This window comes from Chionomys nivalis, chromosome 1 (assembly GCF_950005125.1).
Source record: "Chionomys nivalis chromosome 1, mChiNiv1.1, whole genome shotgun sequence".
Classification (NCBI taxonomy): domain Eukaryota; kingdom Metazoa; phylum Chordata; class Mammalia; order Rodentia; family Cricetidae; genus Chionomys; species Chionomys nivalis.
In genome coordinates this window covers 115,812,087-115,837,286 of record NC_080086.1, presented here as the reverse complement: position 1 = coordinate 115,837,286, position 25,200 = coordinate 115,812,087, and the positions used below count along the sequence as shown (strand labels likewise).

General features: G+C 37.4%; 1 protein-coding gene across 37 annotated transcripts in view; it reads right to left on the bottom strand.

The window, feature by feature from the left end:
- The window catches only part of Nrxn1 (neurexin 1), a 1,077,006-nt gene that overhangs the window by 26,422 nt on the left and 1,025,384 nt on the right, over positions 1-25,200 (bottom strand). For 24 of the 37 annotated variants that reach the window (XM_057767124.1, XM_057767179.1, XM_057767142.1 and 21 more), the window contains one exon: positions 250-337. In XM_057767124.1, the coding sequence (XP_057623107.1) occupies positions 250-337 (88 nt within the window). The remainder of the gene's footprint in view (positions 1-249; positions 338-25,200) is intronic. The other 13 variants (XM_057767151.1, XM_057767207.1, XM_057767292.1 and 10 more) reach the window with 1 other exon arrangement.

Here is a 25,200-nt window from a genome sequence, read left to right as displayed (position 1 = left end):
CTTACAGTCCAGTCTGGACTTCACCTCGCTATGCAGCACAGGACTGCTTTGAAATCCTCATTCTCCTGCCTTTGCCTTGCAAATTACCAGCAAATACCTCCCCATGTCCAGCTAAAAACTCACTGAAGAGTAAACCCTTTTACAATGCAGTATCCCAAGGTAGGGCTTGATATACAAGAGCACTTCTCTTCTAAGGAATATAACATGCAACAAAGAAAGGCAAAAAAGTAAGAAAAAAAATTGACTAACCTAACCCACCTGAGCTCGGCTCACAGGGATCAATATCCTCATCATCGCTGGGACACTCTGCTGAGGCCACAAGGATATCATCTGAGGTCTGCAAAGGAATCACAGTAGGCAGGTTAATTTAAAGTGTCATAAGAGATCGTCTCTGTCTCATTTACAAGTGCAACACAGTTGTGTTTACATTATAGGCTGAGAAGCTAAATTCATTATGTTCCTTCCCCAAGACACGAGACACAGAGCTTAAACTCACGAACATGGTTCAGACCTCTCATGGAAATATCTCCATGTACAACAGGTCTTGATTACAACTTATTGACAATTGGACATGGAAATGGTGATCTGTAACTAGTAGACACCCGACAATCCAGCTACGATGAGACACTACATACGGAGCACACAGATGTTTAAAATATCCTGGCAGAAACAGACGATTTGAGACTGATTATAGCCCTGGAGAGCTACAATGTATGCACCAGTAGGCTTTATGCGTACTTGTGCTTGGCTTCTTGAAGCAGAACAGCCATAACGCTTGATACATTTGTGAACAGGTAGTTCAATAAATCATTGAAATGTAGGTTGTCATCTTTGGTAAACACAGATTAGATAGAAAATTCCATGTATTTTTAGATGCAAAATGAAGCAAATATAGTTCATTTAGGATATCTTCCGTTTTTAAAATTTTATACTCAAATATCATTTTTCAAATGTTCCTCCCAATCCAAGAGCAAGGGAGGTCCTTCCATTTTCTGGTGTCCTCTTCAATTTCTTTCTTCAAAGACTTAAAGTTCTTGCCAAATAGATCTTTCACTTCCTTGGTCAGAGTTACCCCAAGGTATTTTATGCTATTTGTGGCTATCGTGAAAGGTGATGCTTCTCTGATTTCCCTCTCTGCTTCCTTATCCTTAGTGTATAGGAAGGCAACTGATTTTTTGTTTCCTCATTGTGCTTTCCATCGTCAAGGTTTCATAGTAAATAAAACGTGTGTGCAGAATTGGCTGGGAAACGGTGACCATTTCCTCTGTGACATTATAGTCGCTTCGCTGCACTTACAGCCAAAAAAGATAACTGTCGCTGTAATAAAAACCAGAGTGTGTAAATCCTAGCAGTTAGGAACATAATCAACACACTGGCAAGCATCAAAGGTTGCTCTTTACTGCCACTTACGTGCAGTAATAAACTCAGAGGAGTTACTGCATGGAATTTGTGAAGGTTTACATCAGATTGGGCTGATGCTAAGGTAAAACAGATCAAATCCATGATGCAAATCACATTCGCAGAATGTTCAGGAGATATCGGTGACTCAGAAGATGCTTGAGAGCAAACCAGTGCCGTCATTTAACAGGAACTGGACTAACACGGCATGAGCTAAAGTCATTAGGAGTTACAGTATTGTCAGAGATAAAGATTTAAAATCAATTTTAAGAAAACTGGAGACAAGGAGGGAGGAACTTCAATGCCTAATAAGGTTTAAAAATCTTTCAAGCCCTGAGTTTTTTGTCCATAAAGCAGATTCTTTTCCCTTGTTGATTCTTTGCAATATACCTTGAAATCAAAACAAGTCTTTAAGCAGCATGTGGGCACGGGTTCATTTTGTTGTGCTCTTAATTCTTAAGAGTTTCTGGATTAATGCACTCCCCACCCCCATGTTATTTTAAAGAATTTCAAAATACCAGATTTTATGGAAGCATAATTGTTCACAGAGAAAGGCATCAAGCAGTGGTATGAACAGCATTTTATCTCTCATTGACATGAATTTCACCAAAGACCAATTGGGCTTTTAGCACAAGTTCATCTTGCCGAAGAGCACTCATATGGGTGATATAGTATCATGAGATTGAATTAGGCATACTTCTGTGCAATCAATCCACTATATCCCAGAGTAGAGAGTGGGCTTTTTCCTAGGGCCAACATTTAGCAGGAAACTCTCATCCTTACTCAGAATGGGAATTCTTTCAATATAATCAAAATTAAATTAATAATCGCAGTTACAAGAGAAGTTTACATTTTCATGAGGAATGTTAAATGTATCCATGCAACCAATAACTGTCACTATTACAATGCTATTGATAAGGGGAGGAAGAAATGAACATATTCTTTAGGTCAGTTGTTCTCATCCCAATAGTGATATTGTTTCTACATCTCCTCCTGCATCTGGAGGAACATTTGGTGATATCTGGAGATATATGAGGTTGTTACTGCTGGGATATTGGTTCCAGGCTGTTACAATGGGTATCTATCCATTAGAGACTTGGGGTGCTGTGAAATGGTCTAACATACACTTTATGACTCATTCAGCAAGAATTATCAAAAGTGCTAAAATTAGGGAACCCTGCTATTAAAATATAATCATTGGCTATGCTTTATTTTTCTTATCTGAAAAAAAATGAGTGTAATCTACATTGATTTTAAGAAACAAACCAACACATGGGAAGCACTTATAATATGATTCCATTATGTTAATAAAATTTTGAACATTATCAACACAACTTTAATAGTTCATAAAGATGAAACTGTTTTAATTAAATCATGTTGAACTATATTTATAAATAGTATAGTTTTAAATTTTTAAGGAAAAATTATACATACAAATTATTTTCAAATGGGAGATTCATGTTAGCAACTATATTAAAATTTGAGAGTTATGTTCGGTAATATTTAAGCTTCTGTCTTTATAGTCTCAGTTCAAATCGTTACTTAAGCAAACAAGTATAGGTGAGGAGGATTGCTTATGAAAACGACTTCATGACTACCTATGTACAGGTCATTAGACACTGTTCTATGCAGGCTAGTTGCTTAGGTAATTTAGGTAATGCAAATAAATCTACTTAAAGCTATTTTCTTTAGGGATAATTCCATTTTTATAAACAGAAAATGTTGTAATTATCTCAGTGTCACTTTTCATAAAACACTCTATGTAAAATACAAAGTCATATAATATATCTTGTGTAGTTCCCTTACAGTAAAATAAATCACCAGATAAATAGGCCTCTTTTATAAAAATAGATTTTAGATTTCAATGTACTTTACTGCTATAGTGCATATATATCCTTGATTGTTTATATACAAATACATATATAATATATACATATCATTAAAAACAGGTAATCCTTTGGTGAGTGGAATTCTTGAATTAATAGATTCCTCTACTGAAATCTCCATGGTATGAAAAATTAAGAAGCAGCTCAAGGAAGGAGAGAAAAACCCCTCAAATTTCATTCAGGAGGTGGATTTAACCAAACAGTTTTCTAGCCAAAGTGGTGTAATTGAAATTTAGTTCACTGTGCTTTGAGCTACCTCTCCATAACTTACTGTTGAGAGTGTGGTATTAAAAACCTCAGATCTGTCACATTAATCAATTTTGTTCTTTAGTAGTCTTTTGCTTGATGTTTATAATCTTTTTCAGAGAGTCAACCCACTGTAAGAGCCAGAATAACTATCTAGCGAAAGTTTTAGCTTATGCAGCAGTAGCAGTCCATTTAGATAAATGCCCTAACTGTGCATTTAACCACTCACAGGTCAAAGAGTCATGCTGATGCTTCCTCATAGCGACATGGCTGTGCCTGAGCATGGCAAACTTCTATTGCTATTTCAAAAGTCCACAAAAACTAGGCCTCCATACCTTTAGTCAGAGCAACAAGGAAAGAATGTGAGAAATAATCAAAACGTAATCTATCATGTTCTGCACCTGAACACATATGTATAGGACTAGGGCGAAATGTAGTCATGAGCCACCAGCCCAGTTTACCTAAAAGTTAAGGGTACAAGGGGAGACTACTTGATGGTTTACAAACTATAATGACACTGACTCTCCTTTTCACAGGGAGATTTCCCTCACTCCATCATTTGCAGTATATATGCTACTCCCCCCCCCCAAAAAAAAAGAAAGAAAACCCACACAGTTCAAAAGCATTTGTGGTTAAAAAGCAAGATGGTAAGCTGGGCTGTGGTGGCACACGCCTTTAATCCCAGCACTCGGGAGGCAGAGTCAGGTGGATCTCTGTGAGTTCGAGGCCAGCCTGGTCTACAAAGGAAGTTCCAGAACAGGCTCCAAAGCTACAGAGAAACCCTGTCTTGAAAAAAAAAAAAAAAAAAAAAAAAAAAAAAGCTAGATGGTGAGTGAATGAACAGATTATGCATCCCTGCTAAGAAGAACAATATTTCTAGATGTCATTTTCATGGTGCGTGTTTATGCGGAGCACTGGTCCATGTCAGTAAAGACTCGTGCATGAAACATCAACCAGAACAATAAACATGCTTGTGAGAAAAAGGGAAATTCCAAGTGTGTAGTTCAGATACCTTATTGATTCTTAAACTTGAATCTAACCGTTCTTTCCAAACTGCAATAGTTTATTCTTCTGTACATTATACATATATATATATATATATATATACACATATACACACATCTATATAAACCTAAAATGTAAATGGAAGAGCTGCTGCTATTTGTGTCATAGAAGTACTTGCTAAAACAACAGCGACAACCAGAACCTACCCATGTGCATATTCATTTACCCAGTTTGAATATGGAAACTTCGCCATTCATGAATATTTAGGACAAAGCTTACACACCTCTGAAAATAGCCAGCTTTCCCATTTCTTTAATGTTCTTTTCCAATTGATACCCGAGGCAATTACAAAAAACTGACCATAAATCATCTCTCTGCCTAGGGTGAAGACAGACTTGAAAGCTGTTCAATTTTCTCCAAGAATTTTTCAGCTGCTTAAAATGTAGGCAATGATTTCAGAACAGTCAAAGTGGGACTGAGTAGCAAGGCTCCAGCATGGTGAAGAGACTTACTCACATTAACACTTGACACTAGCGGTCGTAACAGGCAGAACTCAGGCAGTGTGGACACATGTGCATAACATTGCAGCCAGTGCATTGTTGGGAAGAGAAAACAACATTGGACTCCCGTCTAATGAACAGGTATCACCATTTCAGCTAATTTTATAATACAATAAAAGCTTCAAGGAAGAAATGAGGTGTAAAAAAATTTGAAACTATCCCACAATTATGTATAGGAATCAAATTTGATGTGCAAAAATATTTTGGAAAGCAGGGGAGCACTCACAATCCTGACTGTATATGCTTGTGGTGCCTATTCTCTGCTGTCAACTTGATTATACCTGGAATTAGCTAATTTTTTTTTTACAATTAATAAAACACTGCCTTTGCTTCTTGCATGAGAGTAAGGACAATCCTGTGAAGTGTTGAAGATAACAGTTAAGCATCTATTTTATTGGATACATTCCTTTTTCACCCAGCATCCTCCTATCCCTTACTCTAGTTGGTTCTTTACATAAGGCTGATCACTGGGGCAGCATACTTTTCCCCAAGATCAGTTTCACTGTAGCATTGCTTAGGTAGGTCATATATGCGAGTTTGATAATTAATCAATGAGTTAAGAATCCAGGCCTAGCAACAAGGTATTCTTTTTCTCTATAGCACTAAATACACAAATTCAGAGATAGTTAAGTCCTAAGTCCTGTTATCCAATATGGTATCTACAGTGTTTAAATAAAGTGAGAAACGGAGGGTAGCAGTTAACAGCACTATTAAGTGAAAAGAGAGAAGGGAAGGAGGAGGGATAGAGGGGGAAAGGGAAGTGAGAGGAAGAGAGAGACAGAGATTCTCTCAGGACAACACACACACCAATGCTCCAAGCTACAGGGGTTGTGTCTGTAGTTATTGTACACATGACTTGTGGTATATTTGCTGTATTTATTTTAAAATGTGCCAATGAAATCTTATGAGACAATAAGCAAAATTTTAGTACGTTAAAATAGAAAAGTATGTACCTTCCCAAATTATCTTGAAATGCAGAATTTTGAGTACTGCTTAGATGAATTTTATTTTACTTCAAATACTTCTGTATGTCAGAGTACACATCTATATTTAAGCATATGTCTCAGTTAAATAGAATTGGCTTAAAATCGTATCACTATTTACAATTTTGGCACATTTTATTTAAGTATCTATATAGATAAAATATTTTATGAAAACAACCATGGTTATGTGCAAAGAATTTTGAAAATATAATTTTATAAATTGTATTTTATCTTGACTTCAAAATCGCAGGAAATAATACCAATGACATTTGAATTTTTTGTTATCACTTCAGTAAGAATATTTTTCCTTATGGTCACCTATTCTAATTTCACTACAATTCTTTCTGTGTCCAACTGTGTTTGTCTCTATTGCTCATTTGTGACAGCTCATTAAGTATCAAAATAAGAATGAGAGAGTATAGATTCTTTTCCAGAAGTATATCTCCTAAGACCTGGAGCTAAGCATTGAAGTGAAAATTCACACCTTCCAAAGATTTTACCTATTGTGTCAAATTTCCAGAAGTGACAACGAAACTTTATATCTGGTTTTCTCATTATGCCCATGGTGGGAATTTAAAGTATGGAAATAAGAGAGAAGACCAACTGAAGTTACATGGGAGACAAAGATAAAAGCATCTCGCACTGAGCTCATCTGCCTACTTTGTGAAGCAACTTGTCCTTCAGGAAAGTACTATGATAAACCCATTTTAGAAAGGACTTTGGATGGGGATGAATAATCATTCTCTCTCCTTTTTCTCATTCAATATCCCTTAGCCACTCTTGTCTCCGACAGATTCTATTGCAATAGTTTTACATGTATAAGCTTTTATTTTATTTCATGGAAACTATTCCTTTCTGTTTTCCTTCAAAATCTAACAATACATTTAAAGTTTTATCTTCTTTTTGAGATGAAAATTATATGGCGATAAGGACTGACTGACACAAGTCATTAAAGTCAGACCAAGAAATAAATGTACAGTCAAGTGCCGTTATGCAGCTTATTTCCATTGATTCTCGTGTGAATTTACACACTCATTAATTCATTTGTCCAGAGTAATGTGTTATATTTGTGAGTACCAAAGAGTTCTGCAGTGGAAAACATTATTGATACTTTTCTGGCTTAAATATTTATCATATGGTGATTGAACATGCAGTTGTTTCCTTTCAGTTTTGAGGCAGCATCTATATTTTTGCGGATCAGGCAATTAATCGTTCACACATTGAAGGCTGCTTTTCTAATGCCTGTTATAATACTTAGCAATAGGTTGCAAATATCTGACTAGTGAACCAAACATTATATTTCAGTATAAAACATAAGTGGTTTCCTAGAGAAATTAAGTGCTTTTTGTATCCACTATATGATCTCAGATATAATTCAAGCACTTAAATTTTTACACAAATAATTTCAAATGTGGAACTTGATGAGAGCAAAGTTGTTCTATGATTCATGAAAAATTGTCACTTAGAAAATGAAGAAGAATGACAATGTTAATTTCTTTAGAAAACAATGACTTTTTCCTAATCATTGAAAGACGAAAAAAGAGATACCGCTTGTTTTTATTTTATGAACAAGTGATTTCCCTGCATGTGTCTGTGAACCATGTGTGTGCAATGTCACTGAAAGCAGAGGAGGGAATCAGATGCCCTGGGATGCTGGGACTGGTGGGTTTCAAAGGGAATATAGTAAAATGTGCATAAATGTGCATAGGAGTTGCTCTTAGTGGTTACAGCTAAGGACATATACCCCAAGATCAGGCCAGTACAGATGCCTGAATACTAGCAACTGTAGTTAACTGACAGCTATGAGCCACCATGTGGGTGCTAGGAACTGCACCCAGTTACTCTAGAAGAGCAGCCTGCACTCTCTAATGCTGGGCCATCTCTCCAGCTACTCCCATCATCATTTTTAAGCAACAGACGTCCTCTCATTTCATAGTAAAATAAATAGTGCTGATATTTAAGCTCCCTTTCCCCCTTTACTCTCACCTTTTGGCTTTTCTATTTTATTTGTGCTATCCCAACTGCCAGTGTGGCTATCTCAAGAAGAAAGAACACTTCACAGACTAGCCAACCAATGAATGCTGTTTGGCTCTTACCAACACACCACAGCATCTAAGATTCGCCTATAAATGTATATATTCTCTTCCAGCTGTCATTAATCTAAAAGTCCCTAAGCCTTTGCTAGTTGGAAATGTTTCTGTGATGATGAACTTGTGATACAAGAGACAATCTACTTACTCTGCTACAGCCCTTCTTAGTACAAGCAAGGTGTGTTACATGCGTAGTTCCCTAGTTAAACTACTACATTCTGAACAACAGATCAGAATAATTTTCCTCAAATATGTAGGTCGGGTGTGTGTGTGTGTGTAGGAGAAATCAGCTGGTTTTATTTGTTCTCGGAGATGATTTTTGAGATAGACAGGTTGTCCTGGTGACTCTGAGAAACATGCTAAGTGATCAGATCAGTTTTTTGTAATTAAATTCTCAAAGTCCAAACAGGGAAGGTGCCATGCACTGGTCCTCTGTGAGAAGCTTGCTCTTTTTAGCATCAGCAGAGAAGGACTATGTGTGTCTTTGAGCTGAACTGACTAGGCTTAAATTCTAGCTCAGTCACTTACAAATTCTGTGGCCTTGGGCGACTTTCCTAAGTTCTCCAGGTTTCTCCTTGCAAGAAAACGAAGTCATCTCCAATGACTATGTGGAAATAACATGAGAATGAAAGGATGTAAGGCAGGGCTACTGACTAGTGTGGGAGCCGGCACATGAAGCTGCCGTGGAGCCTTGTTACATAGATGCAGCTGGTCTCACATGACACATGTTCTCCTTTGTCTTTATGGCAACGTAGGAACAAACGATAATCCTTAGCTCTGGACTCTGTGAATATTTTGGCTAAAAAGTCCCTTCACAAAGGACAAATTCACAATTCCCTATATAAAAACTTTATAAACATAATACACATTTATACATACATATATGTATATAACTGATATGAGAGCAGTGATGAAGCCACATGAAGCAGTATCAAAATATGAACATAGTGAAAACACAGGGAGCATCTCTGACATTCTTCTCAACTGTCGACAGAACCAAAAATCCATCCTATTGGGAGGCTGCCTGTCATCTGTAGTAGGGAAGCCCTCTCACTGTGTCCAGGTGCAGGTCTTGACCTGCTGTCTTTCCATCCACTTAGTAACCTATTCTTGTCACTTTAAGATTCATTTTTGGACATGGAGATGGTGAAAATATTTTCTCCATTATTTACACAATGTGCCATTTCAAAACAGTCGCTTGTTTTTGTGAATGTCATGACTGTGAGTTCTTGAGAGCACTCAGAAGTTGGTACAAGGCTCATTAATGGTGAGCTAGAGATGCATGGAAGGGCTGGGGGGACTTTTCTAATTGTTTTCTGTTGAGAACTAGGAGCTTCTTTGGAGAGTCTACCTTTGTGCGTATGCATCACCAGACAGCATCTGTTGGGGAACTCTTGCTACAAGGATGAGGGATTTGATTTATTCATGTTATCTTGGTGTAGGAGGTCCTTCTGTATTTGCGCTGCTTTTATTGGTTATTAAAGAAACTGCCTTGGCCTAGTTGATAGGGTGTAATTTAGGTAGGCGGAGAAGACAGAACTGGATGCTGGGAAAAAGGACAGTGTGGCAGATGCCATGAATCTCCTGCCTGAGACAGACATAGATTAGAATCTATCCCGGTAAGCCATGACTTCGTGGTGAACACAGATTAATAGAAACTGGTTAGATCAAGATGTGAGAGTTGGCCAAGAAGAGGCTAAATATAATGGGCCAGGCAGTAATTTAATTAATACAATTTCTGGTGTAAGCTAGCTGGGCGGGCGGTTGGGACAGAACAGGGCCCCTCCCCCCTCCTTGTACTACATTATCTGGCTGTTATATGCACTCCTCCACCAAACCTGTGCCTCATTTGCCTTCATTGTAAATTTGAGGATGCTCGCTGACCAAGAACGTGGAACAAATTTAGTCAATATAAAAATGTTCTCTGGAGAAATTATGAAATCGTCCAAGTCACAGGACATTCAGAAGGCAGTTGTCCTTGCTGATCAGGTGTCTTCCTCAGTACTAGCAAGACAGCAGTGTCTCAGAGTCCAAAGTAGATTATTGCCTCTGCCTCAACGTTTCCCTAAACACTGTGGGCATGTGTGCTGCATGCATGTATTGTGTGTGTGCGTGTGTGTATGTGTGTGTGTGTGTATGTGTATGTGTGTGTGCATGAGGTCCTGTATGTGCAGAGGCAAGAACTGGACATTGAGTGTCTTTATGGCTCTCCATATTATCCCTTTACTGCGGGGTCTCTTACCAAGCCTGGGCTATGTGCAGCCAACAAGCCATAGTGATCCTAATGTCTGTGTGCCCCCCATAACAGAGGTTACAGGTCTGAGAAGGGTCATTTCCAGGTTTTTACGTGGGTGCTAAGTGTTCAAATGCATGCCTTACTCGGGACAACTCATGTGACTAGTGGATCTTCTCTTTTCTGAAGCATTGTAGGCCCCCCTTCCACTTTGCTCTTCAGATTTACTTTGAGCTGGAACATAATCTTGAGAAATGATAAACTGTCTCTAAAGAAAAGAATGTCAAGAAAGATTGTCAAATAAAAAATCCCAGGTGAAAGAGGGCCCTGGGCACAAGGTCCTTGGACTTCCCACAGGGCAGGGAACCCAGATTACTCTTAGGGATGATGAGGGAGGGGGACTTGATGGGGGAGGGGGAGGGAAAGGGAGGTGGTGGTGGGGAGAAGGCAGAAATCTTTAATAAATAAATAAACAATAAAAAGGAAAAAAAATCCCACGTGATTCATAACCACTTGGCTGTGGCTCATGAGTTTCAGCACATAAGACATGCTCATATTCTCTAGTGCAACATTCTCCATGAAGATAGTATGATATTCTTCCATAAATATTTGAATTATGATGACCCCCAAATGACCTATTCTTATTTCACCAAGTTCAGAGAAACTTATGAAATGTGTATTCTTTCTGTATCAATCCTTTAAAAATGTTATTTTGATTATTGTTTATTTTATGTATACATGGACGGGGGCAATAGAGGTCAGAAGAGGACACCAGATCCCCTGTAGTTGGAGTTCCAGGTAGGTGTGGGCTACCCAAGTCAGGTGCTGGAGCAGAGCTCTAGTCAACATGATTAGCTCTTGAATCTGTGCAGTCCACCTATCCCCACTGCTATTTTCTAAGACTGAGTTAAGTAGAAGCCAATCATTTCTGTGTGCCACTGAGTTTGCTGACACAGGGATGACAAAAGAGGAAAAGCAGTGTCTTACCTTCTTTGATAACTTGTTCCCTGTCACACACACATGAAGATGGTTTCGCTTTGGTGACTAATCATCTGTCCTGAGCACAGGAAGAAATACTTTTTACACTGGACAAATTTCAGCCTTCCCAAAACGGGTATTTGCCTAACAAATGGAGAAGTCTGGTCGGTGGCTACAGGAGCTTGTGTTGATACTCCCTAAAGGTCTAGTCCATGGTTACTTGAGTGAGGTATGCACATGTTGAAATCTGAGCTCTATCAAGTGTACACTTAAAACTTGAATGAATTTTGTATGAGTTTTCAGTTGAACAATAGGAGGAGCACAGTACCAACCTCTACAGTGTAGACGCTAGAGTTTAGAATCCATAATAGATGTCATGAATAATACTGTTTCTGGGAAATAGTAAGTGGTAAATAAACCTTGACTATCATCCTAATTCTTGCTTATGACCTAGTTTAAGCTTTCTAGAAAGCAAAGATTTCTTATTAAAGTGGATAAAACTCACCACCTAAGGACCACAAGTTTCAGACTGTGTACATTTCCCTTGAAAAGAATATTTTAAGAGAATGAAAAGAAGGCAAATATTGCATGAAGAATGCAATTATATTTTTTTCTGAATACCCTATTTTCCTTTTCAACTGCTAACTCCATTTTATTTCAAAACATACTCACAACCATTCCAAAGCATTTTGAATTGCAAAGCCCTTTTTTTTTTTTTTGTTTCATAATAAGCTAACTGCAGGTGCAAACTCAGGGGAGACAGACCTTGAAAATTTTAAGTATGTTGCTATGGCAACGGTTTGCAAGAATGTGTATGAGTTCCATCTTAGCTTACAAGCATTCAGCTGAGTTCATATGTGGAGTTTCAAATCACTAGACACACAATGTTTGTCATTTACTGTGTCTTTCAAAGGTTGAGAAACAACTTTCCGTTGCCTGTAGCAACCAGAATCTACAAAATACTGTCTGTCTACCTATCATCTATTCGTTTACTTAAATGTAGAAACTAGTTTTTACTGTCTGCTTTACATGGTTCATTTCCCCCAGTTTTTCTTCTCTGGGAGAGAATGAATATATAAACTCTATTATAATCATTTTCACCATTGTTGCAAATTTCCAAGATGAAGTAACTAATTTTTTTCTAGTAATTTTACATTAATATCATCAAAATTAAACTATACACCAAGAAAAGTGATAAATTCAAAAAAATGTAGAAGATCATTTTAAAGGGATCTCTCTTACAGGCAGAAAGTGGAAGCACACGATCTATTCATTGAACAATGGTCTCAGAGTGTCACCATCACCAGCAGAAAAAAAGACAGCAAGAGTCACCGAGCAAATTTTTGTGAATCATCCTTACCTTAGTTGTCCTTAAATGTTTTACCAATGTTTAATGTCAAATTCTGAAGGCTAGCCTGACAATTAGGCAATGATTCTCGGCAAAAGCAGTCTTAAACCCTGTAAATGGCACTCACACAACACTGAAAACACAGCTCTAAAACTATGGATTTGGTATATACAGTAACTATTAATTTTTTTCTGTAAGATACAAAGTTTTTCCACCTACAATTAGCAATATAAAATTTTAAACATTATTAAAAATTATGATCTACAGAAGAGAAAAGCTGAATTTCTAGGAGTGTGTATTCTTCAATGTCCTTAGAAAAACCATTTTCTGTGAATGGTTCAGTATCATATAAAGTGACATGCATGAAATAAATCCAATGACGGTGCCATCTCTGGTTTTACGTACTCACAAACCTTCCCCACAGCAAAACCAGCTACCAAAAGCTGATAGCCATTAAAAATTTACTTCTCTGCTATCGTGGGACCCATCCTTCAATATACTCATCTGCATATATGCATGTACTGGTATGAGTACACACATACACACACACATGCACGCACTTTATCTCTGCCTCAATACTTGCTGAACACCATGTTAATGCATTTTAAACCTCCAATTGCATTTTTGCTATACCCCCAACCCCAACGCCATCCTAAAACTGCCTAGAGCAATGCTGGAATTAAACACAGGAGAATATAGTAATTAGCTATGCAAACTGTCAAGTGGCTTTTAAAAATAGGAAAACAACTGAGGAAACAGAACAATCAGCATTTTCAAATTCTAAGAGGAATTTACATTAAGTTTTCATTTATTTTAAAAATAAATAGACTTTGCTTTAAAAAAAAAAGTCACTGAGATTTCTATGGCAACAGGGCAACTCGGCTGCTGTGTCTTTACAGCTTTGGTTCCCAATATGCTGATATTATAGAAAGGTCTTTGGTCCTATATGCTTTCCAAATAAATTCTTCTCTCTTTCTGTTGTTAAAGGTGAATAATGACAAAAATGTATTCAGAATGGATAAAAACAGGTCAGAGACTGAATTGTATCCAAGTCCCTATGCAAAGTCTAACTAAAATGCTTTCATGAAGGGCAACTAAATTAAATTGAGCTTTAGGAAATATAGAAGAAGAAAATCATTCTCAAAATATCTGGTGTGCTTCTGGGTACATGGGAGGGAGCAGATATTTCATGTTGGAGAAGGAAGGCGTTAATTAAAATCTTGGCAATCAGATTGGTTTGTTTGGGATTATGAAGCAACTGGTTTTTCCTCTCAGGTTCTCTGTGGCATTCCTATGGGACAGTATGGAAGGTTCTGTATATACGGTTTCTTCTGATGTCCTAAGATACAATGTCAGAGATAGCTAACACTCCTTTAGCCCATTTGCATGTAGGAATAGAAATACATCAGAATTACTTCAAATCTCAAATGTCATTGCTATACAGTCCAAACACAGAAATGAAATATAGCTCTTTTGTTTTTTGGCTTAAATCTCTTCTCTTCCAGCATGCTGGAAATCTAGCATCTAACAGAGAATACAGTACACTGTGACTGGGTGAACCTGGTCTAGAAGACACAGTGATCCTAGAAAAATCTCTGAGAGCTACCCCATTGGACAAAGCCCTCTCCACCCCAGTGCTGTACACAGCAGATGACTCCTCAGGACTTCCTAAAAAGCAGTGAGAGCCTGAAAGCAAACGTATAATAAACACGCAGTTTGAGATGTCTGTTCTTAGGAGCTGTGCGTGAGATAAACTGCACAGACAGCTGTACACATGGACAGATGCTACTACATGGCTAATGGGCAGAATCCAAAGAAGCTCTCTAGTGCATATTAATATCCTGGTATGATACTGAATTATAGTATGCAAAATATTGACATAAAAAGAGGCTAAGATGGCCTGGTCAACTAAACTGTTCTGTTCAGGACTAGCTCTTCTTTCCTAGTCTTTGGACACTCTCGCCAAATAGAGTGGCCAACAGAAGTATGCAGTTTTCCAGATAATCATCTTCTTGCATTTTCCTTTACAACCTTCCATGAATCTCTAATTATATTACAAAGAAGTAACCTTATGCACCATAAAATGACTTGCTAACAGTCAGATGTGAAAGGATATACGGGGATGAATGCTAAATAGACTGGAATTCACTGGTTCTGAACCACTCGCTACCTGAAATATCATTGGTTTTAAATGGACTTATACTTTTGGGTATTCACCCCTACCTGAAGTGTGGCTGCCTCCACAGAGCATATTCTTGCTAATAGTACCACTTTAAAGCTGTGTTTCTCTAATTTATCCCTCAGTGTTAAGATTAAGGCATAAAATCCATGAGAAAAAAATAAGCAACAAAATTGCACACTTGAATTAAAAGAAAAAATTGGAGCAAAATGCAAATGCAATAAAACTGGGAAAAAGTTAAAAGAAATAGTTAGTGATTCCTCAGAAATTAAGTTTCCAGTATTTATTTCTGGGCACTGTAGTTTCTATCCATTTTCTTTTCTTATACCATGTAATTTTACTTTGCAATCTTAATATTCCTTAGGATCCTTACTCAGCTAATAATTATGATGCTATCAGTATATTTCTTTCAATGTCAAAGAACTAAGTAGATTCTCCTGACCTCAATAAGGTCTAAAATAAGAGCTGGTGACTGAGCAACTTTATAACTACAGCTCTGTTCATGATTTGATTCTCTAATGACAGGGTGGCACACAAGAAAGCGGAAATGTCCCTATCTGACATCTGCGAAAAGCAAGGTCAAGCAAACAGACATGGCAAACATTAGTTGCAGAAGACAAGAGAGAGGAAGGCAGCATTTCTACACCTGTGCTTGGATAGGAGCAGGCTGTCTTGGTCCATTTTACAAGTGAGATAATAAAACCTTTTCAGAATTAGGAAAGTAGAATTAACCTCTTACTCAGTGAAATGTGAAATAAATTTTGACTTTAAATTCTAGAAAGGGGGTATAACAGAAAATCAGCATTATAATAAGTGCAAGCAAAACAATTCTGGCCAGGCCCATGCTATGACTGCAGTGTGCTTTTTAGATTTAGCTCTAATAGCAACAAGGACTTCACAGTCAAACATTGCATTGTAAGAGAAGAGTGCCTTGAGTAGAACTTCTCCTTCCTCACACTGCTTCCAACAAAAGAAAATAGCAGGTGTACTTTCCCACTTTACTTTCTTGTGGTCTAAGAATGGAAGAGCTTATGACGAAATGTCTTCACACCCCTCAGCCTTTTTCCAGAGCTAATTCCATCCATTACAACAAATTAAAAATTGTGAAAGAAATATTGCTGATGGAAGTGTTAAATATATAATAGGAGACTGGTCAAGGGTGGAAAACTGATGATATGACTCGTCGCTTTTGCAGGCCACAATGAAAAGAGCTGGCCAACAAGTATTTGGTTCCCACATCTCCTAACACCCTCTGCTTCTCAGGGAGAAGCTACAGTGTTTTCTATGTTGAGTGAGGCCTGGGGAATGTTTTCAACTGAAATCCTTCAAGCTAACTGCTCTGGAAGTCAAATCTATCATTATAAGATTAGTTTAAAAGCTAAAACGCGACTGTACATATCAATTTATATTTCAAATTACTACTTCCTTGGATTATCCATTGAATCTCAGTAGGGAGTAAATAGTTTCACTTTAGATTTTGACAACAAAAATTTAAAAAAAACATCCTGAAAGATATAATTACTACATTTCTATATCTTAAGAAAATTTTAAATTCTTAACATAAAACCTTCAAATTTATATCCATGTATCTGAAACAAGACTAGTTCCTTGCTAAGGAAGCATACTGGCCATAAATATTTGCAAGCTATATTAGTTCCTATGTACAGATAGGGAATGTCCGTAAAAATAATTTGTCCTACATACTCTTTTTATCAGTTCAGACCTAGTTTCTTTTATGAGTGTTTATAGAAAAATGTTTACAAAGTCTTCTTCTCTGAGTATCTCTGCTGTCATTTTTATAATCTGTCTGCCATGATCCTTCATCCACCCTGGCACAGCTCCTTGGCCTGTGCTTTCTATTTCCTGTGTCATCACTTTCCTTCCTCTCCCATTTGAAGTGACAGTGCACCTTACCCTTCAGAGGACAGAGTGAAGCTGGTTTGATGATGAAGGACATTTAGTCCTTCATTTTATAAAACATTTATTGATACAAGGCCTGAAACTACAAAGAGTAGGCACACATTCACTTGGGTGATGATTTCTTACATTTGGCCTCCAATTTTGCACTACAGGGTTCTTATTAGGAACAGCAGAAAGGAACAGTATTAGTATTTGTGATACATGGGAATAAATGCTTTTGCTTATAATGAATAATTATTTTGGTGTCCATTGTCTGAAAAAATAGATTCAAAATAATATCACGGTCTCAGCAAAGTGCAAGTTCAGAAAGACAAAGAGCATAGCCAGAACAGAAATACAATCCTCTGTTTTTCAAAAAAAAAAAAAAAAAAAAAAAAAAAGTTTGATTTTCATGAACACATCCTGCATTTTTTTCCTCATTTGCTGAGAAGATGCCCTCCCTTCTGCTGCTTTTCCTGTTATGAGTTTCTAGTACACCACATCATCAGCTCCCTGACATCCAGCAGGCTCACAGACAGAATGCTAATAAGTCTGTGTCCTCTTCATTGTGAAAATGCAGAAACCAGTTTTGCATCTAATTAGGGCCATGAGTGAATTATCCACGCAAAACAAAGACAAAAATTCAGTAAGAAAATGCCAGATGCAAACTTAAGCAGGGTGATTTAATAACATGAAAAGCCATTCATGCTTCCAAGACTACTGTTTAAAAGAATCTTTCTTAGAAGATCTTTCCCCTTACTCTAAAATCATGAAGTGTTAATGTCGTTATTTATGTTGTACCTTAATAAGGAGGAGATCAAGCACAAAAAATAGCTGTAGGTGGTTTTTCAATTGCTGTAGAACCTTCTGTGGGACACTTTATTGCCTTAATCAACTGAAAAAAAAAATGTTTACAAATTAGGTAAGCTCCTACAAGTAACTTGTTCACATTGTTACCTGTAGAATTTCAGGGGAATCCAAAGTAGCTGTAAGAGTAGATAGGAACTTTACAAGAGAGAGCTGAGCGCAACATAGATGAGCCAGAACAAAAAGAGAGAAAAGATTCCGAGACAAAACTAAGAATAAAATCAATGCTTAAAACATAAGAAGGGGGGAAAGCAGTCATTAATGGAAAGGTCTTCTCTGCTAATTATGTTTACACCTGAAACTTTTTCAGTCCATTATTCCTCGTGGAAATTCTGAGCAACCACGAAAGGAGGATTCTCTCAACTAATGTTGAAAATCAAACTACTATCACACTGAAACCTCCCAGCACAGTCTCCTGACACTTAGTAAAAGGTAAAAAATGGAATTATTTCTAGAAATCATTTTTCACTATGAAGTAGTACCGGCAAGTGAGGTGACAGATGAAGGGAAACAATGTTTAATGGATTTATCACACGTTTATAATCTTAAATTAGTACAATTATCGTGTGTTTTTAGATTAAAGAGGTAAAGGAGCCGGGCGGTGGTGGCGCACGCCTTTAATCCCAGCACTCGGGAGGCAGAGGCAGGCGGATCTCTGTGAGTTCGAAACCAGCCTGGTCTACAAGAGCTAGTTCCAGGACAGGCTCCAAAACCACAGAGAAACCCTGTCTCGAAAAACCAAAAAAAAAAAAAAAAAAAAAAAAAAGAGGTAAAGGAAATGCAATGATTTAATTAACTTCTAGATATTACACATAATTTGGTGAACTATGGTGTTTTCATTCTATTATTTACTTATTATTTAGACACAGTGTTTCTTCATGTCAGGCCAGTTGGCCTGGAACTCTCTATGTGGCCCAGGCTGACCTTGAACTCAAAGATTCATCTACATCCTGAGTGCTGGGATCAAAGGCATGTACCACCATGCCCACCTCCTATGAAATTTTGTATGTGTTATTTTTTTAAAGGCTCAGATACATTCACAAGGGCAACCATTAAAGTCTGAATCCATAATTTTTATATTTATAGGGATAAAACATATTCTTGCTTGAATGGCATATTTTCAAACTATCCTTGCATTTTAGAGTTCTGTGTCAATATGGTGCCTGGTTTTCTTAGGCTCCTTACACTAAATCTTCATGTCTTTATCCATATCTCTTCCCACACAGTGCAGACTTGACACATGTTTATGGACTTGTTAGGTAAAGGGAGACAAGTTGAAATCAATATTTATTTTGTTACTGCACCAGGGGACTCTTTTTAAAAATGAGGTCACCATTTACTGTGAAACTCATTGGTCTTTAGAAAACTTGACACATGTGAAAGGGATCTTTAATTGAGAAAATCTCTTCATCAAATTGGTACTGTAGGCAAGTCTATGGAGCATTTTCTCAATTATGAGAGGAATACAGTCCACCATGACCAGTGTCACCATAGACCAGTGGTCCTGGGTCACATAGGAAAGCAGCCAGAGCCAGCCATGAGAACAAGGCAGCAACAGCATTTGTCTATGTCTTTGCTGTGGTTCCTGTTTCCAGGTGCTACCATGCTTGAATTCCTCCTTGACTTCCCTCAGTGATGAAATGTGATAGTGTAAACCATAAAAGCCCTACCTCCTGAAACTACATTTGGTGGGTCTTTTATCAGCAATAGAAAGTCACTAGCAAGTAATTGTGATTGTTATCATATTGCCTCCATGTAAATGACAAATTTGGGAATCTGGGAAAACTTGATTGCCACGGATGTCCTTAACAACATCTCAAGTTTACTTCTTTCCCAGCTCGGGATTTTGCAAAACAATCAAGAACTACTCAGTATAATATTTCATACCAAAATGTGGTTGAAGTGAATTGCACAAGTAATGCACCATAATCAGTATTCTAAGCAGAAATGCTCATTGAGGAAATAATGCCACTGATAATCACTCCAGTAACGTGTGTAGGCTCTGTGTGCTGTCACTTCAACTTTTCAACGTGTTTCACTCAAGGCTGGTGCCAGCATTGTACCCCTCCTTCCATCCATTCTCCCATCCTCTGAAGGAAACGATGAACTAGAGATCAAAACACAGTTGGCCACACTGGAAATGTGCTGGACTCATTTACAAGCAAACTTGATTTACCTTCAGGCCCAAGATATTTATAACTTGCATGTAATCTAACTTTTTAAAAATAATTATTTTGTATGATAATTCCTTCTCTTCCTCCCTCTCCTCCTCCTGCTCCTCTTCCTTCTCCTCTTTCTTCTTCTCCTTCTTCTGCTGCTGCTTCTGAGCATTGATCCTAGGGCCTTGCACATTGTAGAGAAGTATTTTACAACTGAGCTATACACTTGGATAATACTAAGGGGATACACAGCCACCTGATTTTATCTGATCTTGCATTATTTTTCCTTGTGTGATCATATAACTAGGAGTGCTTAAACATTTATACCAGAATAATATTAGCTAGTCTCTCTAACCGACAGTCAACTTTTTCTTTAAGCAAAAGAATGGTCAATCAGAAACACTGTTCTATTAGCTGATACTCCAGGGTGTATCAGGTGGTTGAGCCTCCAGCTTTCTTCTGGTGTTGTATTTGTCCTGACTGGTCAAGTGAACTAGAAAGACAGCAAGTACCTTACTTTCTATCCAGTCACTAATGATACCTAGCAAAGTTTTTGTACAGATAAATCACCCAGTAGATGTTTCCACAAATCATGACAAACAGATGTAGAAGAGCCCTTGTGATGAGAACTTAGCCATTGTGATGTATTATAATGGGAATCTCATCATAAAGGAAAGACAATGCCTAGAAAACCCCAAAATAGTTATTTCCTGACCCAACTTCTGACTCGTTACATACATCCTTTGGGCCTACTATTTTAGCAGCTACATATCTAGCAGTGTTGTTTATGGACACGCATTTCATAACACTACAATGGACTTAAAGATACTGCACTATAACAAGCCTAATGAAAAGGTAATCCACTCAAAGGTGGTGCTACTGGAAAACGTTGCATGTGTAAGTGAAAACAATGAGTGTTAACATATCATCACAGAGGGTGAGAGTAAGAACACATTTACTTATGCCTACAGTTAGTTTACACATGGAAAAAATGAGGATTGATTTTTGAAGCAACTGCAAAGTACAAACTTAAAAAAGATAAATTTCGTGAAAAAAATTGAACTGACCATAAATAAGCAGTTTTATTAAATAGTAAAAGTGACATTGTTTTACTAGATTACACACGTTATCATAAATATATGCCGACATGTATGTAATGTATGCTTTTCTGTACTATGACTACAGGTTGTTTGCCTGTGCTGGGTATCAAATTGAAGCCATCACACATGCTAGGCACACATGCCAGGCAGGCACACCTGCTAGGCACACATGCTGTGTCACTAACTGACAGCGACAGTTATTTTGTCTTTGATTGTGCTCTAGGAGAATGTCCAGAGTAAAAGACTGCTAGGAAGTCAGCCAGTCAAAGGTATTTCCAGTACTCCCAAAGCCCATTTAATCCACAGATTTACTCGTCAATCTATAATGTAAACTTATATCAACATATTTTTGGTCAGAAACTTGAAATAATACACTTAAAGCCAACAGAATGTCTTTTAAAAAGCAACAGTAACTGAGATGAGGTAATCAGATTTCAGGACTGACTTTGCTGGGTAGCAGAACTTTCTAGCTGTGTTAAAATATCATCCAGTGTGCCCACTTTTTATCTTTAAATTAAGGACATTTGAAGTAACGGATGATTTATTGAAAAGAGAGCATCACATGGTTTTGGAGAAATAGTGAAAAAATATTTGAGACTTTCTGGCATTAAGAAAATAATTTCTGGGGCTGGAGAGATGGCTCAGTGGTTAGGAGCATTGCCTGCTCTTCCAAAGGTCCTGAGTTCAATTCCCGGCAACCACATGGTGGCTCACAACCATCTGTAATGAGGTCTGGTGCCCTCTTCTGGCCTGCAGACATACACACAGACAGAATATTGTATACATAACAAATAAATAAATATATATAAAAAAAGAAAATAATTTCTGCTTCACCTGAAGATCAAAAATGATGTTGGAATAAACAAATCATTGGGTTTTGAGATACAGTTCTAGAAGAGTTACTAATGGCTAGCTGATTCCAAATGGAGCTGAAAAGTTGAGGAGCAAGTAAAAATACATGATGGTAATTGTGTAATTTACAACACAAAGATAAAAAATATTCTGGAGAGTCTGGATTCTGCTTAGTGGCCATTTGTTCGGGCTCTTTCTGCACTGAATCTCCTAACAAGCTCTAGAGATATCCATGGATCTATAACTGTCTGTGACTTTCTCCAATTATTTTAAATAATGGAGATTGCTTGCCACCTCCAGACTACTGTGCTTAGCTTCGGTTCCACATCTGAGAGCGACTAGGGCAGAAGGGAGGCATTCAAGATATCAAATATCAGCAGCTTGCTAACAGTAAATAGGACAGCAGAAAGTATAATCAATTGTTTAGGCAGGATAATGAAAACCTTAGTAGAAATCAGAGAAATTCAAAGGTTACTTATATACAGGAATATAGTTTCGTGGAATACTGCTAAATTAACAACTGCTGTATTGTTTATAACTGGCAACTTTGAGTTCTGGGGTAAGTAACATATCATTTTTCTGACCAAAAAACTTTTGAGTCCATGAATTGTTGGTAAAACCACCGAGAAGTAAATACTAAGAAGCAAAGAAAGGTGGAAGGTAAAAAAGAAGACAGGATAATAAATATATATATATATATATATATATATATATATATATATAACTTTGTCTGGTAATAGTTATTTATTCAACACATGGCTCACCTATGGATTATGCTAATGCACACAACACCAAAATTAAGAACACAGAATTGGATGAGATTGGCTGATTTAAGTGTGGTATGGCAATAGGTAAGAGCACTGTTTTGGATAACACAGAATGTTGTTTCTGGGTTAGAGAGATGGTTCAGCAGTTTAGAGCAGACGCTGCTCTTGCAAAGGACCTGGGTTCAATTCCCAGCACCTACATGCTGGCTCACAATTACCTGTAATTTCAATTTGAGGAATCTAATGCTCTCTGTGGGCACCAGGCAGGCAAGTGATGTACATGTATGCAGGCAGACAATAAAAGTACATAGAATATAAAATAAATAAATCTAAAAGAGAAAATGTTTCAATAAGTCATTTGCTAATTGGAGGAACATATGTACCTAGTCTTTAAACAATTTTGCAAAGGCTTATGTCTCTGGACTACATGTTTCTGTTTCCTACTCGAAAACTAGAACTTATAAGTTATGGGGCTTTCCCCACAAACCAACATCCATCATAGAGTTCATTGATTTCATTTGTGGTTTGTAAATGTATCCCGAAGCTGTGGGGTGAGCCCATTTTCTAAGTTAAAGGGTATATGGAACAAGCACAGACAGTAACAACTGTATCAGTGCCTCCAATGTCTTTAATATGTAATACTGCACCACTAATGATTTAGTAATTCATAAGCATTTCCCTGATTCATGTTTCAGTAAGAAATTTGCTTGGCAGATAAATCCAAATGCAAATGGAATCATTTACCAAATACAACTTTAGAGTTTGTGCTGTTTTTAATTGATTGATTGATTAGTTATGTGATTGGTAGACTCTGAATCCCTAGCTGGCCTTGTGAAATTCAGGCTAGCTCAAACTTGCTAATCCCTCCACTTCCTCCCAAGTGCTTGGAAATTCCATCCTTTATCACTGGGTCATTTTGTTTAATGTATAGCAATTAGCACACCAAAAGAGAAATCTCTGTCCCACTTTCTGTATCCTGACTCTTGTTTCTTTCTAGGAATGTTAGGGGGAATTTGACAAATGAAGAACCATTCCTTTCTAATGATAGGACATAAAGGAAAAGAGATAGGGTGATGATAAAGAATCAGCTTTTGTCGTCAGCTTCTGAAAAAAATACTATAAATTATCTAAATACAGTTTAAGAGACCAATAATCTTCAATACTGTTCAAGATAGCAAAGCTCAGGGTTTCCATTATCTTGCTTAGATAATGATTCTTTGCTTGCCATGCCAAGGTTTCAAAGGTAAGACCACAGACACCTGCAACCTGGTAAAACTCCCTTGGAGAAAAGAAATCCTATTTGTAAGAAACTCCATCTAAATGATAAACCAGTTAGCTTTGAAGGACCCATGGACAAAAAAATATGTATCTAACAATTTTAATTTGTGTTTTCAGGACATGATTTGGATCAAATTTATTTGTACTTATAAATAGAGCTATTACCTGGATTTATAAGGATCATTAAAATCTGAGATTTTGGAAATAAGTTGATTTCCTTCCTGCCCTAGTCATATGCCTTTTGGGGGTAAAACTGTGTGGCCAAGAGTGACAGAAAGCTGGTTTGAGAATGCTAAGAGATTTATTTCATTTCAGAATTTCAATTGGTCATTGAAATCCTCAGCCACTGGGATAAAATGAATAGGACCCTAAATAAACTAGTCATACATATTTCTACATAGATAGGTATGTCAATGTAAAAGTTCATAGTAAGCAGTAATTTATCATAGGCTGTCACTATTTCCAGTACTGACTCAATAAACAACATTTTGGTAACACTATAAATGCTCTACCCAATGTCTGGTAAACATATTTAATAGTAATATACACATTTCCATTTAGAGGTATAACTCAAAGAGTACAAACTTGATTTGAATTTTCCTCCTATTTTTTCTTAACATGATAAAGACAAAAAAATCACAAACAACATATAGGCAAGACACCATTTATAATCTGGTACAGTAACATATTCATGGATCTTCTTCCCTGTCTAAGCAGCAGAGGCTACTGAATTTAAAATAGCTGTCACCACAGAAATGATATCCTGCCTTGTAATTAAAAGAAGATGCAATCAGAAGTTCCCATGAAAAGACACCAGGTTTTCTTCACCAGGAAGCTAAAACTCTTTCTCCCCACCCCACCCCCAGCCTTTGCTAATGTGCAATCCCTTCTGTCTTCCATCTGCTCCACCCCCACCTATTGTCTCCACTCCCTGCCAAGCGTGCCAGTTCCATCTGGACAGCCTTGAGCTTCTGCTAGCTCGGATTCCCATGGGTCTTGGGAATGCTTGAATGCCAAAGCATTTTTGCTCCTAACAAGAGCAAGGACTAGCTAGAAGAATATCAGACAATCCCCCAAGGCATATTCTCTCTCTCTCTCTCTCTCTCACACACACACACACACGCATACACACGCATACACACACAACATACCCCACACCCCCACATACACACACACACACACACTCTTGCATACATAAACAGCAATTTTTAGAATCCTATCCTTAGATAAATTATTTCAGAACACGCTCCCAATTCTCGCATTTAGGAAGCATTTCTAGAGATTAATATCTTGCTATCTTTGAAATAAACAAAGTTAGTATTTCAAAAACATCAACACTTCCATTATCCAATACAAATATTTCTTAACTAAG